This window comes from Zonotrichia albicollis, chromosome 7 (assembly GCF_047830755.1).
Source record: "Zonotrichia albicollis isolate bZonAlb1 chromosome 7, bZonAlb1.hap1, whole genome shotgun sequence".
NCBI classification, from domain to species: domain Eukaryota; kingdom Metazoa; phylum Chordata; class Aves; order Passeriformes; family Passerellidae; genus Zonotrichia; species Zonotrichia albicollis.
Genome location: NC_133825.1, coordinates 35,236,771 through 35,253,110, shown reverse-complemented (window position 1 = coordinate 35,253,110; position 16,340 = coordinate 35,236,771). Strand labels below are relative to the sequence as shown.

The 16,340-nt window shown below is 35.3% G+C and overlaps 1 protein-coding gene across 3 annotated transcripts in view; it reads right to left on the bottom strand.

Moving 5' to 3' along the window:
• The window catches only part of IDE (insulin degrading enzyme), a 53,187-nt gene that overhangs the window by 10,804 nt on the left and 26,043 nt on the right, over positions 1 to 16,340 (bottom strand). For 2 of the 3 annotated variants that reach the window (XM_014275613.3, XM_005481207.4), the window contains exons 13-20: positions 15,348 to 15,470; positions 14,631 to 14,713; positions 10,460 to 10,604; positions 7,736 to 7,846; positions 6,335 to 6,455; positions 4,712 to 4,803; positions 2,310 to 2,421; positions 1,096 to 1,263 (exon numbers count right to left, since the gene is read on the bottom strand). In XM_014275613.3, the coding sequence (XP_014131088.1) occupies positions 1,096 to 1,263; positions 2,310 to 2,421; positions 4,712 to 4,803; positions 6,335 to 6,455; positions 7,736 to 7,846; positions 10,460 to 10,604; positions 14,631 to 14,713; positions 15,348 to 15,470 (955 nt within the window). Of the gene's footprint in view, positions 1 to 1,095; positions 1,264 to 2,309; positions 2,422 to 4,711; positions 4,804 to 6,334; positions 6,456 to 7,735; positions 7,847 to 9,790; positions 9,936 to 10,459; positions 10,605 to 14,630; positions 14,714 to 15,347; positions 15,471 to 16,340 lie in introns of all 3 variants that reach the window. The other variant, XM_026799798.2, reaches the window with a different exon arrangement.

Here is a 16,340-nt window from a genome sequence, read left to right as displayed (position 1 = left end):
TGAAAGAATTCTTGTTACTACTTCTACTGTTTAGCAAACTTCTAACTCTTTAACTTCTTTTTCCCTAAGCTTTCTCAGAAATCTTACTAACAATTCCATGAAATTTACTGGATTTTGATGATATTTCTGTTGCCCCTCCTAAGTGTTGTGAGCTCTATTATTTGGCAATTATGAAGTGCTGGACTAAACCGGTTCTTCCTCGGTTCCCCTCCAACTTCTATACAAAACCAGCCACCAGAACATTTCAAAATGCTGTTAAATAACCTGGGTCTATCCTATTTTCAGCAGGGATACAGGTAGTTGAAACTGCTGTGATGAATATTGTATGGCTGGTTCTGCCAGTTGCTCACAAAAAGCCTAATCTTGCCTGACATCCCTGGCAGTCATCACACTGAAATATTTGTCTGCTTCTCACCTTTGGAAAACCTGTACTCCTCCTCACCAGTATTACAATCATGTGAGCTGTCATGCAAAGTCTCTGTCTCTCCTTCTTACTCTGTTTAGAATAACCTTGCCAGTTCTCAGTCTTACTGGTTCAGGTAACAATTATTTGTATTTATTGGTGAACAGCTATAGTCTTAAAAAGCCTGAAATGTATTTAGGTCTTCACCAATACAGTAGCTTACCATTACCCACACTGCAGTATTTCTAATTTAGGCCTTACAATTTAACAGTTGGACTCAGTGATCTTAGATGTCTTTCCCAACCTAAATGATTCTGTGATTCTACGTATCTTGAAGTGCATCTACAAGTAGAGTCACAAGGAGGAAACATCAAACTACTATTGATTCTTTAAGAAGATCTAGAAATTTAGGGGACTGATCCAATCTCCTTTTGGCAAATTCTAACATGAAGTTTTCTGTACAGTGATCACACTTCTCTGAGTTGGAGCTGATTTCAGATATTTCAGACATCTTCAAAATCATGCCTGCTTGTTCTTATTTTAGACTCTGCACAGTAGAATTTCTTTTGAGTCATCAGCAGTTAAGATGATTTGCATTCAGCAAGTGCCCTTGAAATGGCATTCAGTAAGCAGGGAGAGAGCACCTCCCAGCTCCCTGTGGCACTGGTGTGCACACACAGCTGAGAACTCACCCAGCTGCTCCTGGGTGCGCAGCGTGTTGAAGCACGGCTCCGAGATAATCTGGCAGAAGAGCTCCAAGAACATATTCTCAGAGGTGCTCTGCATGTCTGTCTGGTAATAGATTTCAATGCCACAGTTGTTATGAACTTCATTTCTCTGTTGATATACAAACCAACCTCCTAAAAGACAAAGTTAAAAATGGAAGTTTATGCAAGTGTACATTCTTACTGTTAACAATTAAAAACATAATGGGCTAAGGTTTGTAGAATGGACTTATAATAAGTGGTTTAGGACTGTTAAAGCAGAATTTCCACTAAAAGCATACTTTTCATAAGACAAGAAAAGAATGCATCATTTTACCATCAAAATGTTACTGCTTGGAAATACTAGCAAGTAAATTGAAACTGGCTGCTTCTCTTCAAGCAAGTATTTTTGGAACTGCAGTGAAATTCTGCATTGGCTCTACTGTGTAAACAGTTTCTAAAGACAATCTGCCAGAAATTATTATGAAAAATAATTCAGCATTTAATACCAACAACTTCTTTTGTATATGGTAGCTCCCACAGATAATCAGCTAGGGGTAATTTATCTTATCTGTACAGCTACATATGTCACCACTCTCAGCAATACCTTGAACCTCCTTTTTATAAAAAGCATTTTTTTCACCATGGAAGTAAAAACATACAAGACCAAAAGACTTTGTGTAAGGAAAAAAAAATTATTTGTGTAAGCGCTTTTTTATTTTTGCAAGTAGTCATTACATGCAATTCTTAATGGTCAATTAACACTCAGAAATGCTCAAAGAATGGTGTTTACTCAAATGTATATACTCTGTGTAGCAGAGACTGGGACAGGGCCTTGTTCCCATAAATTATAACAAGTGACTTGGAACTGAAGTGCAGAATTGTAGGATCACAGAAGGGCTGTGGGTTGGCAGCCACCAAAGATCATCCACGTCATCCCAAGGAGTAAAATTTACATACACAAATTAAAAATGAAATCAAAGTAATTGTCAAGTGTGCTAGAAAGGTCATGTATTAGTACATAAATTTATCAGTAAAGCCACACCCTAACTATATTTCTGAATTTTAAGTTTAGAATACTTGAAGCAAGTTTGATTTCAAAACACACTCCTAGCAACACAGTAATATGCATTTTAAAATGTGAGCAAGGAGAATCTCAATTTAATGTGCCTTAAATATGATAAATCAATCATTTAACTTACTGTCAGGAAGCTGCACTTCTCTGTACCTCACTAGCTGACTGGGAAGGAGTGGCTTTGTATGAGCATGCTCAATGAGAGTGTCCTCAACCATCTGCATAATTCCTAATGCAGCCTGGAAAAGAAAACATAAGAGGATTTTTAATGATCATTAGTTATTCTGTATTTAACAGCAGCATAAGACTTTCCAATTACTGATGGTGCTGTGAGAGAAAAGAAAAAAATCAGAAATATAAAGCAGGGATACTGTAATTCAATACAAATACAGTAGAAGTTAAGTAGATGAGAGGAAGAGTGAATATGGAGGGCAAGAGTTTTTTTGTGTCTTCTTCATGTTTAAATTGTCTACACGTTTAACTACTCCCAATTCTCCCCAGTGCTTCTGAAATTAAAGATGAATGGGTTTTTTTCACTTTCCCTCCACTACTTGGTGTGCTCATCTTTCACAGTGAAAAGGAGATATCTCTCAAATTTATGTCTGAGAGCAAATGGCATTTCAGTAGATGAAAATTTTAAGAAAACAAATGCTTAAGGTAAAGGATGCATTTCATTGATGTGTTGGTGCTGTTAAGACTCACTGCACAAATACTTTCTTTTATTTGATGGATTACAGTAAGAATTAGAAAAATATCTACAAGGAGTGAAAAAAATCCAAAGTCATTACTTTCATTCAAGGATTTAACCTCAATAGCTCCATCTCTTAAGGGTTATGTGCTCTTGTAGCCTGCACACAGAAGTTACAGGAACCTGCTCAAGTAGTTTTGGCTGAAAGCTAAAATGTCTCATTCTGCACTGCCATAAACTCACAACACAAGTGATTTTATAAAAAACATGCAAAAGGTTTGAAAACTTAATAAACATACACCCTACCAACACCTCCAAAACCCCCATGCAGTATCAAAGACAAAAAGACAGAGGTCTAAAAAAAACAGTTAAAAAGTTTGAGGAAAAGACTATTTATTCTTTCAGTCAAGTCATCATATTAAAATACTGACAATAAGACTGCTCAGACAGATGTTCTGAACAGGATTAGTTTACTTTTCATCCACTTACAGCAAATAAATAAAAGAAATTGTCAAAAAAGCCCAAGCATCAGAATGAATTTAAAAAAAAAACCAGGAATTTCAAACAGCTATATAAATCTAATTTTTCAAGTCCAGATTCACTGAAAAATTTTTTCATGATTGAAAGGTGTCACAAGACAATGTAAATTTTGATTTATTTTAGTTGGAAAAATTTCTTAGGTCCAGGTTAAAATTGTTGAGTGTTATCAGTGATTATCACATCATGGGTACTGAAGGACAGACAACTTTTTCTGCTTTCTATTGAGGGAGGTCTGCAGATAATTTCTAAACATTACACAGCTATGGGTACACCAGGACATCTTTCCCAGTTCTTTAGCAGTAGGACTTTCAAACGACCACCCATTATGCCAAGTAAAGAATACACTTCTCATATAACTGCATCATCATGGAAATCTAAAAAATTCAGGGTACTCAGTTCTATTTCCAAAAGCAACTGACTTTTGTATACAAACATGTAAGGGATAAGGAAGGAAAAAGAGACTATTTTTAAATTTCTCTGCAAGAAGAACACTCCATAAAATTTTTTTACAAATACTTTAGAGACATTCTTGACAAAGAAAAGTTTGTCTCTCCAAGCTATTAGCTTCTTCCTATCTTATTTTTTCCCACTTTAGAAATTAACTTTCTCCTCCATACACTCAGCAGTCACAAGCACTGCCTGTAACAGCCCTTGCTAGTAAACTATCCCAGAGCTGTTCTAACACAAAATATTGTAAACAAGCCTTATGAAAAAAGAACACAAAAACATACAAAATAGTATTAGAATTTGTATTGGTACATATATTAAAGCATTTCTTATGAATTCATACGCAAATACAAAGTGTTACTATTTTAAAGGAAGACAAAACAAATGTTTTCTGAGTTTCACTCCCCTGAGAGCTGACACTTGGCTTTTTCGTGGTCCACCATGCCTGTTTAGCTATGTGCAAACTACTTAACTGGAAGGATACTGGATTCTTAAATCTCTGCTAGTTATTCTAAAGGTTTTCAGTAGAAAAAAGCAAGATTTGCAGCACATCACTCCTTATGTAGCTTGATCACAGTAACATGCAACATAGACTTTCAAATAAAATAGACTTTCAAATCCTAAGTTGCTTTCATTAAATTTCCAAGAGCAATATAGAGGCAGCACTTAGCCTACTAAAGCTAAAGTGGAAAAAATTACACTCTCATACTCCTATAAAGATAAAAAAGTACAAAGTTAAATTATGAAATCACATTTGGCATAACTGCTTCAAGAGCTGCAAAGATTAAACCAGTGCCTCATTTTTATGCTGCTTTTAAATAAAAAATGTTTTATTAAGAAAGTATCAAACCAACCTGTTTTGTTATATTGCCATGGAGAAGAGCTTCAATGTGTAACCGTGACAACAGCTGTGCTATGAAGGCCTTGAGACGGGGAAGGGTGACATCTACAATACATATTTAGACAGTTAAATCACTAAATTGCATTTTTAAATTATGAAGGACCTAGGCCTAAATCATCATTAGATACAGTGCATTCTCAGAGGAGGAGAATTCTGTCATTAGGAAGAAGTAAAATCTCTCCTTAAAAATGCAGCACTGGAATGCCTCCAGGTCTAAATAGCAGCACTCATCATATAGTTTATTTCACTTAGAATTCACATGCTGTCTTGACCCAGATTCAGAAAAAAAAAAAAGTTAAAAAAAAGCTGCCTTTCCAATCATGCTGAACAAACACTCATTCTCCAGAGAACACACTTGCAATCATTCGGGTGGTGCTCCAAGGAAAAGCCTCAGTTATTTACTAAACAAGCAGCATGTAGTTTATAATGCTCAAGAAAGACTCTGCATTTACCATTCAGACTAAAAACAAGAACCTCAAGTCAAATATGATGTTTTACTATTAACTTTGGAACAAAGAGTACACAAGAAAAATATTTTGGCAATATATCCTAGAGGACACATGCACAACACATACACACACATTCTATCCAGCCTGCCCTTGCAAAGCAGTTCTCACACATGGTGCAAAATACAGTTTAACCTATAGAATCAATGGAGTAAAAGGAATGATGGTTGGATGGGGTATTAATGGATATGTGTTCTAAATCAAACCCCTCAAACAGAAAAGTCAGGTATTCTTCTTGAAAAGAACGTTGGTGTATTCCAAGAAGATATTACAAGACATTTTGCAAACTGTCCCAGGAACAGCCTTTTAATACAACACAGTAAAATACAGGTAGAGAAAATTCTTCAGTTCTACAAACACAGAATTAGCACAGAATGGTGTGGATTGAAAGGGACCTTAAAGATCATCTAGTTCTGACACCCCTGCCATGAGCAGGGACACTATCCACTAGGCTCATTGCTCAGAACCCCATTCCATCTGGACTTGAAAAATCACTTAAATCTCTTAATTAAAAATTTCTTCTTCCTTCAAATATACTGGGGCACCTACTTTGTGTTAAGAGCCACAATGTTTTATTATTTATATATTTATATATAGTTTTATTATTGTTGCCATCATCTATAGAAACTGCATATTTTTTCTTTATTAGCTACAGGTCTTTATTATCTACAGAACCATAAGCTAGGATTCCCCAACCATGGAAAAACAAAATAGTTTGCACACTGGGAAGTACAAGGCAGATACACTCCAGTGTGCCTGTAAGATGTCAACTAGAGACAAATGATTTCACCAATGCTGATTAAGTACTGGATTCACCACATCCAGGTTCATGTACCCCCAAAGTTAGTAAAGTTTTGCCTGAACTTGTATCTGCAAGTTTTGCCATTTGAGATCTTTTCCATGAACTACTCTTACTTTCTTGAAACTGGAGAGCAAGAGCAGCACAGCCAGCATCAGCTCAGGCCTGGCACTGCAGGGGCTTCCCTTCAATAGTGAGCAGAGTTCAAAACAGGTACCCTCAGTAGTTAGGTAACATAAGGAAAAAAAATAATAAAGAGGCAGAACATTACCATCTAGAGCTTCTTTTAATTCATCTTTGGTCCAAGCAACTTCAGTCATCAGGAGCCGGAGATAATACATTGCATGCTGGTGAGGTTGTTCAGCCCTGAAGTTGTTAAGTGATCTCATGTACTAAACCAAAAAAATCAGGTGCAAGTTAGAAATTCAGAAATAGACTTCTAAACATATTAACACTGTACTCTCAACATCAAAAATATACAGTTCAGGTATTGAGAACATTTCCTTGCTTGTTAGAACTCTAAAAAAGTGTGTTATATCACCTTAGTAATAATGCAGTCTTCTGAGCCTTTGGAATAAGCAGATACCATTAAGATGGCTGAAATGTGTGTGAAATCAAACTTGTCCATAAAATTAATGCCTAGAAATTAAATTACTGCAGTAAACAGGAGTTTAGATCAAATTTCCTGGGTAGTTGTTCTACCCAGGAAATTCACCTTCTATGATGACTGACCAGGGGTGGGGGAATACTGCTAATAGAAAATGTATTTTTCTCCCTGTCACCTACTTTGGCTGACTTGTTTAGACAAAATCTGGAGCACCTGGAAAATTCTCTGCATGTTTTGCATGGATAAAGGACGTATGAGAGAAGAACCAGGGAGCTTCTGCAAAAAAACTGCTTTCTAGTCCAGCTGTGCTTTTACAAAATAAGCAAAACCTTTTTCCTCTACCAGAGAAACTGGAAAGTGCAAACTAATAGCTTTGGCAAGCTGTAAGCATTTCCAGTGTAGGAAAAAAAGAACTCATTTCAGGGCACGAGTGACCATGCCTCAGGTTGCTGAGGATGTATCCTTCCTTCTGTCTGCTCCAAACAGAAGCCCAAAGTTGGGATCTCCCTCATCTGTCTGGCAGAGACATGGGGAGAAAACTGCAATCTCCCCAGCTGGTGTAACTGCTAGAAACCAGCATGTACTAAACCAGGTGGTTACCTTGCACCAAAGGATCAAGGCCCAGGAGCCAAGACAAATCCAGGGAAAAGAAATGTTGCAAACTTTTTCAACAGTTCCTTTCCCCTTTCATCTATTTCTCACTTCTTTTATGCCTAATTCCTACTGCAGCCTTTCCAAACTGCAAAAAGGATTTAAAGCTAAGACTTTCCCCTCCATCCCCCTACTTTGATTTCTACTCCTACCAAAGCAAGCTGTGCTTCCTTGATACATCATAAGAAAGACTGACTAAAAAAAGATTCCAGGACCAGTTATTTTTAACCAAAGAATGTTACATACACAACTCTGAGAAACTCACAGCCACGAAAAAGGAAAAAACCATCTGAAGTCCCACTAACGCAGCATTTCACTCTCTATTTCCACAGACTGTCAGCCCTCAGATCTCCTATCAGGTCAATGCATTCAGTTTTCAATTACTCCAAAATGGGAATTTCTCATGCAGCTTACCGCTTCCTTGATAATTTCAAATCTCTTTTCATCGATCTCAAAAGTAGCCATCTTCTCAATGATCTTCTTGAGCAAGATGTGTTGCTTGTCGTTATAACCTTTTACAGAGAGCTATGGAAAAAGTGCATAAGTTGCTTTAAATGTGGAAAACAAAAGAATAAACCCATTACCAAGTCTTGTACAATGCCATGAGCAATGTGCTTTTCAATACTTACGCTAAATTCACCATTATGGAACATTTAATCATTCTTCAGTTAAATCCTTTTACCCATCAAAAGGTAACTAATGACAAATACATTATTGCATATTTGCACAGGAGTTCTAAATGCACAGAATTCATGGAATTTCATGTTGGTGTAAGTAAACTGTACTCAGAATACAGATATTTAATGATTATAGTCTTGGAGTACTGAAATGGTTTTAATCTAGGTTTCCTCACTTTAGTAGTGAGGTCTGAATTCACAACTTTCTAAAATTTATTTCTCCGATTTACTTTAATCCTTGATTCGTATCTATGTTCTTGATCAAAGAATATTTAAGGGGAAGTAAGCAATACTACACAAAAGGGGGGCTATAAACAGCAGCACACCTTATAACCAGGATGCTGCTGAGCTAAAACATCAAGGTAGTCATCCTGGAATTGTGATGACACATTGATCTGATCATATATATTTTTGAAAGGATAAATGAAATAGACTTACTCATTTAAAAAATAACATAAAACTTAAAAATGACTGTATGATTTCATCAAGCTATAGAAAATTTCTCTGGCAAAAAGGCATTAAAAGGTCTTTTTTTGCAGGGAAAAACTTCAAAATTTGGTATCTCAAACCAGGAATTTGATTTGATTTGTGCAGTTTAATTAGAAGTAAAACTAAACTTTAGAACATAAACCAACATATAGAATTCCTGCTTTTCAGTAGGAAGAATATATTGTTCTGTAGTTGCTGAAACATAGCTAACAATGGGTCTGAAGACAAAGTTATCATAAATAAATTTATGACAAAGATTGGTATGCTAAATTAGCATAGGAACCCAAAGAGTTCAACAATCACCATGGGTGACTTCTCAGAGTAGCATCTGCCCTTGCTCAAAGCATCAATATACTCATTAATAAGTTGCACTTACTAATTATAAAACTTCTTACAATATGGAAAATAATATTACAAGTTCTCAAATAATATTTAAAATAACTGTGACTTAAAATTAAGAAAGTTACGAACTTTTTTTTTTAAGGAATTAACCCTGATCATACAAACATCAGCAAGCTTTGAAACTGAGGTTAACCTCATGTTTGCAGTAAGTCAGGTGAATGTAAGCAGGAAATGATATTTGTGTTTGATTTTAAAAAATGCAGCACTCTCTCATGTAGAAAAGGTAAAAACAATACAGAGTACATTCTTCTGCTAAAATGCTTTGGAAAGTAACACTTCTACAGGAAATTTCAAAACACATACTGGCACATAAGGGTGGTTAACAAAAGCTTTTAACCAAACTTCAAGAGAGACTACTAAAATCTCCTATCATAAATCTCATAAGAAGCTGAATAAGAAGTAAGAATTTATCATAATATCAGTATTTATCAAGTATTGTCAATGCTTTATAACAGATTTTAAAATGTGATAAAAACAAAAGAAAAAGGCATAAATATCCAGCATTGCATTCTAATGAACACATGCACAATCCATCTCCACAGCTCACTACAGTAGAATTAGATAATTATAACAAAATCTGTAAAGCTGAGGATTCATTCAACAGAAAAGTTAATATTTTTATACAGAAACCAGCAATACTGCTTTCCAGATTACCATGCAAGCAAGTAAAAATGTGAACCAGAATGCAACAATTGCACTACACACGTTCACAAGACACTGCAATCTAAAACAGGTCACTCAGTACTGATTAAAATACAGTCTTGCATTGCCTTCAATTCATGAGATATATGCAAGGAAAAAAATCATTAACCATCTCATTTAGAAATGCAGAAGTCCAATGTTTTCTCCAAGCTCAACAACTCCCAAGCTGTTTCATTTCCTCCTGTGTTTTCTTACTTACAAGTATTGCATTCATTCCTGATGCAATGCCATAGACCAAACCTGAGAGGCGTGCTGCATATGTATACTCTTTTAAATCATCCTTCAATAACCTGATAAACAGGTATGTCATGTTGCAATGGAGAGGATCAGCATAAATGTAGCGACTAACAAAAAGAAAAACAAAAGAAATGCTTTGATACCTCAGGCAGTGACAAGGTAATGGATGAAGAAACATGACTGAAGAGTATGTATATGCAGCCTCATGATCAGTAGTTCTTGAACAGGAAAGCAGAAGTATACTATTTATTTAATAGCACAAAAAGGGGGTCTTTTACCCCATCAGTCAGAAAATTTTTAGTAGATATCTGACCAACAAATATGTAAGCTTGGTTTAGGGTTGTGGTTTTTTTTTAATGGAGGAAGAAATCTTACAAACTAATTAATTTCACAAATGATATAGAAATAAAGAAGAAAATTTGCTTAATGTGAACTAAAAGACTGTTGAAGATTTTTAATGAAATTCAACTTAAAATTCAAATCAAAGAAAGGATGGCTAATAACCAAGATCAAAAGGACTAACAGCCTTTATTTTTTTTATTTAGAAGTCCTTCCATCAAATCAATATAAAAATGTTGATGAGTGGAAGTAGTTTTAAGGCTCTAAGCTTTTCCTTGACTTGAGTACTTACATACATCCCATAGATGGTATTTTGGAGATCATAGTTCAAGCCAGCTAGCTCTGCTGCATATGCATACTCGTTGAGGGAGTCTTTGAGTAGTTCAAGGTACAAATAGGCCATGTTACAATGCAAGGGATCCACGTAAGCAAATGGGCTGGAAGAAAATGTTGAAAGTAAAATATGCAGTTTAAAATTATTTCTCTGCTTCTTTTGGCCTTTTAAGTTTGATCTGAAGGAAACAGCATTTTCTGGGTTTTTATGCTGATGGATCCCATTCTGAAGGACTCCTATTTTGAAGCCAAATATGAACACATCTGAAAAGTGTTACTTAGCTTGCATATGGTTTGATGACTAAATTCACTCAAGATCCCAGAGATATTCTATTTATGCTCATAAATCAAGACAGGTTTTATTTACTTGGCTGCACAGTCAGAATTCACCAGGAGTAAAAGAAACTAAATACACCAACATAGCTTAACAGACCAAAATAAAAGTCCATGTACTGAACATTAATTAATTAATACTCATACACTATCCGTTTCTATTACAAAAATTAGGAGATCAACAATTTTTGGTATGACAATATGCAGTACATGCCAAGGTCAGCTTAAGAGATAAGTCTGTGTATCCATTTTCTTACTGTTGTAATTTTTTGTGTTATTTTTTCAATGGCAACAACTCTCCAAAATCTACTGTTGCATTAGGAGCACATGATCATACATAACACTTGTAAATTTCTCAAAAAGAGAAATGCAACTCAAAGACTTAAGTAATGCTTCAACCATGCTAATTGTTAAATACCTGTCTGCTTTAAAGACTTGAGAAGACAAGTTATTTGCACTACATGTATTGGTAAAAATCTCTGAAGTGCATGTAAATTCATTCTCAATGTCACAGATATGATCACCAGTATCTGAAGCACTGGCTGTCAGGACATGGTTTACAATTCAAACCTGACTTTTTCCTGAAGCAGTCAGATATTCAGGCTATTACATATGTTTACATCTATACAGCAGGGTATGCCACTGTGTGTATCAACATCAATGCAGTAAAACAAGATCACAACACACCAACTGATTACTAAAACACATGGCAAAGATATTTTTAAGAAGGTTCCTCATAGCTTTTAACTTCTCCTTCCTTTTAGGTTAAGAAAAGGAAGCACAGGAAGATATTTTAACAAACTAAATTAATAATTTCAAATATATGTATTTCAGAAGCAGAGCCTGCTATAGCCTGAAATCTTAGCCCAGATTAAACAAACAGGTCAGTAAAAAAGACAAAAGAACTTGTCTTTGCATTTCTCCCTACAATGAGAATTTCCCAAAACTGAGCAATTTTAATATGCCAAATGATATAAATCCAATTACTATTGAATTTTTTAATTAAGACCAAATTCAAAGTGAGATGTAGGTCAATCCTATAAACCTTCCTCCAGACTCATTAAATTCTTTCCCGTTTTTCCCAGACTTAATCAGTTTGAGTGATTACTATGTCTGTATCGCTTTTAAATTCTGTATTCTCACTTAGCTGGCAAAGGCCAACTGGGAATTTTGAACAAAATCGAAACTACTAGATCATTAATCCTCAAGTGAAAAATAACAGAAAACAATTATTACAACACTGCTCTGGGAGTTGCTTCCTATTATTTGACAGTTTTGTAAACAAATGCTTATTTCTAGTTTACCTTTTTTTCACTAGACTCAAAGAAGTAGAGCAACTCGATCACTAATGATTGAGTTGTTGAAAAAAACCCCATAAAGTCCAGTCCCTTCCCCTTTCAAACAGCTGTAAGTGACACAGCTGGAATCAACACTCAAGTGCTGAGTTTCAAAGCATTACCACATTACATTGTTGTTTTACTTCCTTTTAAAAAAGATACTTTTTGAGTTCTTAAGTTGCAATCCATACAAATGCAAAAGCTTATCATCCTCTTTTAGGCTGGGCAGTATGTCGGATGTTTTTACTGCGATGTTTCTTTACCACAAGGATGCCTGGGATTTTTTCAGTTTTGGAACAAGGTGATTTCAAGAGGTTCATACACATACTGTCCCTGTGCAATTTGTACATTTAAGGGAGAAACCAACCTCATCAACTTCCTCTTAATTTATCTACACACAATTGCTACTACAACATCTGGACCAGGATTCTTTCTATGCTTCATGTTGAGCAGGGCTGCAGGCAGAAGAAATCCTCCTAGATTTTGTTATCATACTGAAGCAGTCTATAGTGTGAACAAACTCTTGTAATCCACTACAAGGCAGCACAGGCTTCATATTTTGATCTAGAACTAAGGCTTAGACTTTTTATGAAAAACTATGTTGTAAACGTGGCTTTTCACCAGTTCACTTGGTCCCATGAGACATGAGTGATTCCATCAAGTCTCATAAATAAACACTCTGCATTTCACCATTTCCTTCAATGACCAAATAGAGACGGATTCTCCAAGAACCTTTTTTAAGTATCCAAACTAGACAAACCTGCTCACAACATCTTTTAGAGGTATGTACCCAGTGTTGTCAAAATCTCCTCGCTCATGCACAATTACCATCTCATTTTTAAGGAAAAGGAAAAAACCCTTGCTCCCAACCCTAAGGAAAAAAGCCAGCTCTCACCTGGAACTGCTCCTAGGAGGAAAGAGGTAAATCATTCCATTACAATGGTCAGCAAAGCTCAAGTACTTTTGGCTTTTTATAAGGGCACACTGAGCTGAAAGCACACATCTAACTGGGAAATACCATCTCCACAGGTCTAGATAAGATATCCCCACCTGCTGCAGGAGGGCTGGACTGGACCTTTAAAGGTCACTTCCAACACAAACAATTCTAAGATACTGCGTGTATTGCATACACTTATACCTTTGTGTGCTCTCCATAAACCCAATTATTATCTTTTATTCATTCACAGATTATTGATATTATAGTTCACCTGAATTGATTTAAAAAAACAGCACAACTGTAAACTCAGTGTCCATCAGTAAAATCCTATTTTGGATTTTGGCCAAACATAGCACAAGGGAAAGCCACCAAGAATGAAAAAGAAGGCAAAGCACTGCAATTGCTGTTCTCTGAACAAGAGATGGGGAGTTCCCATTCTGATCCTCCATTTCCTGACACACTGAAGTTCTAACACACATTGAAACAGTTCTAACATCCGGCCTGTGGTTTCCAAAAGCAAAAAAGAGAAAATGCCCAAGCAACCTATTTTCCCCAACTAGGATCAAAACCAGTACCAAGACAAGACATGACACACACTGAAAAAACCTCTGCATAATATCCTGCAAGGAAAATTTCAAGTGCTCTCTCAAAACAAGAATTCAACAGTGCATCTATGGGAGCCCCCACATGGCCCTTCCATCTGTATCACCAAGAAACTTAATTAGGCAAAAGGAGACTCCCTGAATTTTTTCTGGCTTTCAGTAGTTCACAGAAACAGAATCAGCTGCACTTTAAAAACAGCACTTTAAAAACTTTTTTTAATTCAAAAGTTAGAAATTTATTACTTGAAAGGAACATAAAGAAGTTCCACTGTCATGCTCACTCAAAAAAGACTATCTTCCTATGATGAAAGTCATGCAAGACCAGAATTAATACTACATCATTTTATCATATATCTTGAGGTCAAAATCACTCACTGATAATACAGACAATGCTCTTCAAAAAAAAAAAAAATACAATCAGTTATGGGTGTCAGTTTAGTAAAATCCCAACATTTTAAGCACTTTTTAAAACTGATTTGCAGTATGCAAATGAAAATAGAATTTGAGCCTAAAACTATTATCAGAATAGCACTTCATAAAGAAAATACATGTTAAAATAGCTGTGATTTAGTAATTAATTTAAAAATACACAATTATTTTTAAAGAGGGGTATTGCAATATGTAGTGGGTTCTCCTGGCAGGTATATTTTAGGTATAGTAAATAAAATATAAAAGAAAATGTGGTTTAGAAGTATTTTTAGGTAAAGTTTTCCTTTCAATATGGAAGGAGCACATCAAATTTCTTGCTACTCAATTACTGCATATCTTAGATGTGCTTTCCTGCACCTAAGCCTTATTTCATATTCAAAGTAAGGACAAAGACTCTGAAGTGCAAGAAAGCGTTTGCTGCACAAATGCAGATTCCCAATAAATAAGAAACTTTTGTAGATGACTTTATGTGATATACTTAACATTGCATACCTGAAAAATTCAAAGTTGAGACAAGCTTTTGGCAAAAAAAATTTGTCATCTTGCTTGAACCACAGTTTGCTCATAGCAGTGTCCTGTGTCAAGAAAAGAGGTTTGGTTAAGTCATCTTTTAACTGCAGTATGTGCCACAGCTTTAAAAAAAGTTTCTTCACCACTTCAAATCACCACTTAGAATTATCCCCTTAAATTCCTATTGCTTGAATTGCTATATTCACTATATATAGTGAATATAGATATATTCAATATATTGAATATACATTCACTACATTTTGAGATCACTAAATGACACTTCTCTCATTTTCCATGCAATCACAGGCAATTTTTTTTCTGTACAGTTACAAAACAATAGCCTTCCCTACACCCTCAACTTACTCAACAGTGGTCAAAAATATGTAAGAGTGGCAGTCACCCTTCTGCTGAATAAACAGCTCTACTGCTATTTTTATCAACTGTTGACACACTTTCAAAAGGGCAGAGAGAGTTCAAGCTGTATCTAGATTCACTTTCCTAGGAACACAAATTGTCACAGTCCAAAGTTGAGCAAAAAATGAACTTTCTACTGTCTTTGCAGCAAAATATTTAAGTTTTCTACTTTTTTGTTTTCTATACTTTGAAATATGAGATGAGCTATATTTCATAAAACAGAGGAATTAAATTCTAACTTCCCAGAAGGTCAGGCAGTAAACAGGACAAATACAGACAGTTTACCTTGACAAGGGCAGGGTACTGTGTTGCATCTTTTTCCAATGGCAAAATCTCAAAGTTTGTAGGAATGAACTCATTCTTCATTGGAAGCTTGAATTTCCCATTCAGGTCAGCATTTTGCCATTTCTAGATCAATAGAAGAAACAATGAAGCTACACCAATTTCTGCTTAATTAAAGCATATATGGGTATATTTATTTTACACTAAAACAAGAGATTTAAAAATGTATTCCAGTACGTTCTGTGTAAATATTATTAAGATAATAAGGAAAGAGAGAAATAGCTGGGAAAAAAAAGTTGGAGTAGGCTACCAGCAGGATGAATTGCTCTTAGAAGGAGGATTATAGATAAATAATTTTGAGAAGTTTATAGTAGAGAGGAGGGTGGGTTTACATCTTATATTTTCTGCTACTGTGAACCACAAATGAAGATATTAAACTGAACACTAAACTAAGAATTCTAATGAAGAACACAGGCAAGGTCAACCTCAAGGAAGTGCTCCTATGCAATGTCTGCTCAGAGCACACTCAGAAGGTTCAATTCAGCCCTAAGGCAAATTTTACAGCCATCTCTTCTTGGAAGATCAGAACAACAAGTTTTGACAAGGATTTGCCCTCTTCTTTTTTTTTTTTTGAGTTTTGATTTTTACAGTCTCATTTAGCTGGCAAAACATACCTTCTATGCTGCAAAAATCAACTTCAGAAATAGTTACAAAGAACAGTTTTCAAGAATTCCTTTTTTAAGTACTGATCAGTTCATTAACATATAATAGAGAGTTTTAAGTTTTGAGATATGAATGCTTACATTTTTACTCAACCACTGCATATTAGGCATCATCTTCTTTCAGAAAAAAACTGTAACATTATCTGCACTTACCTTGGTTTATAACCATTAAAATATATCCCTCCTATGTAATAAATATTTGAAATCTAAAGACTAATGTAACATTCTTACTTCCTTTAACATTAAACAGACTCATTGTATGATTTTCATGCTA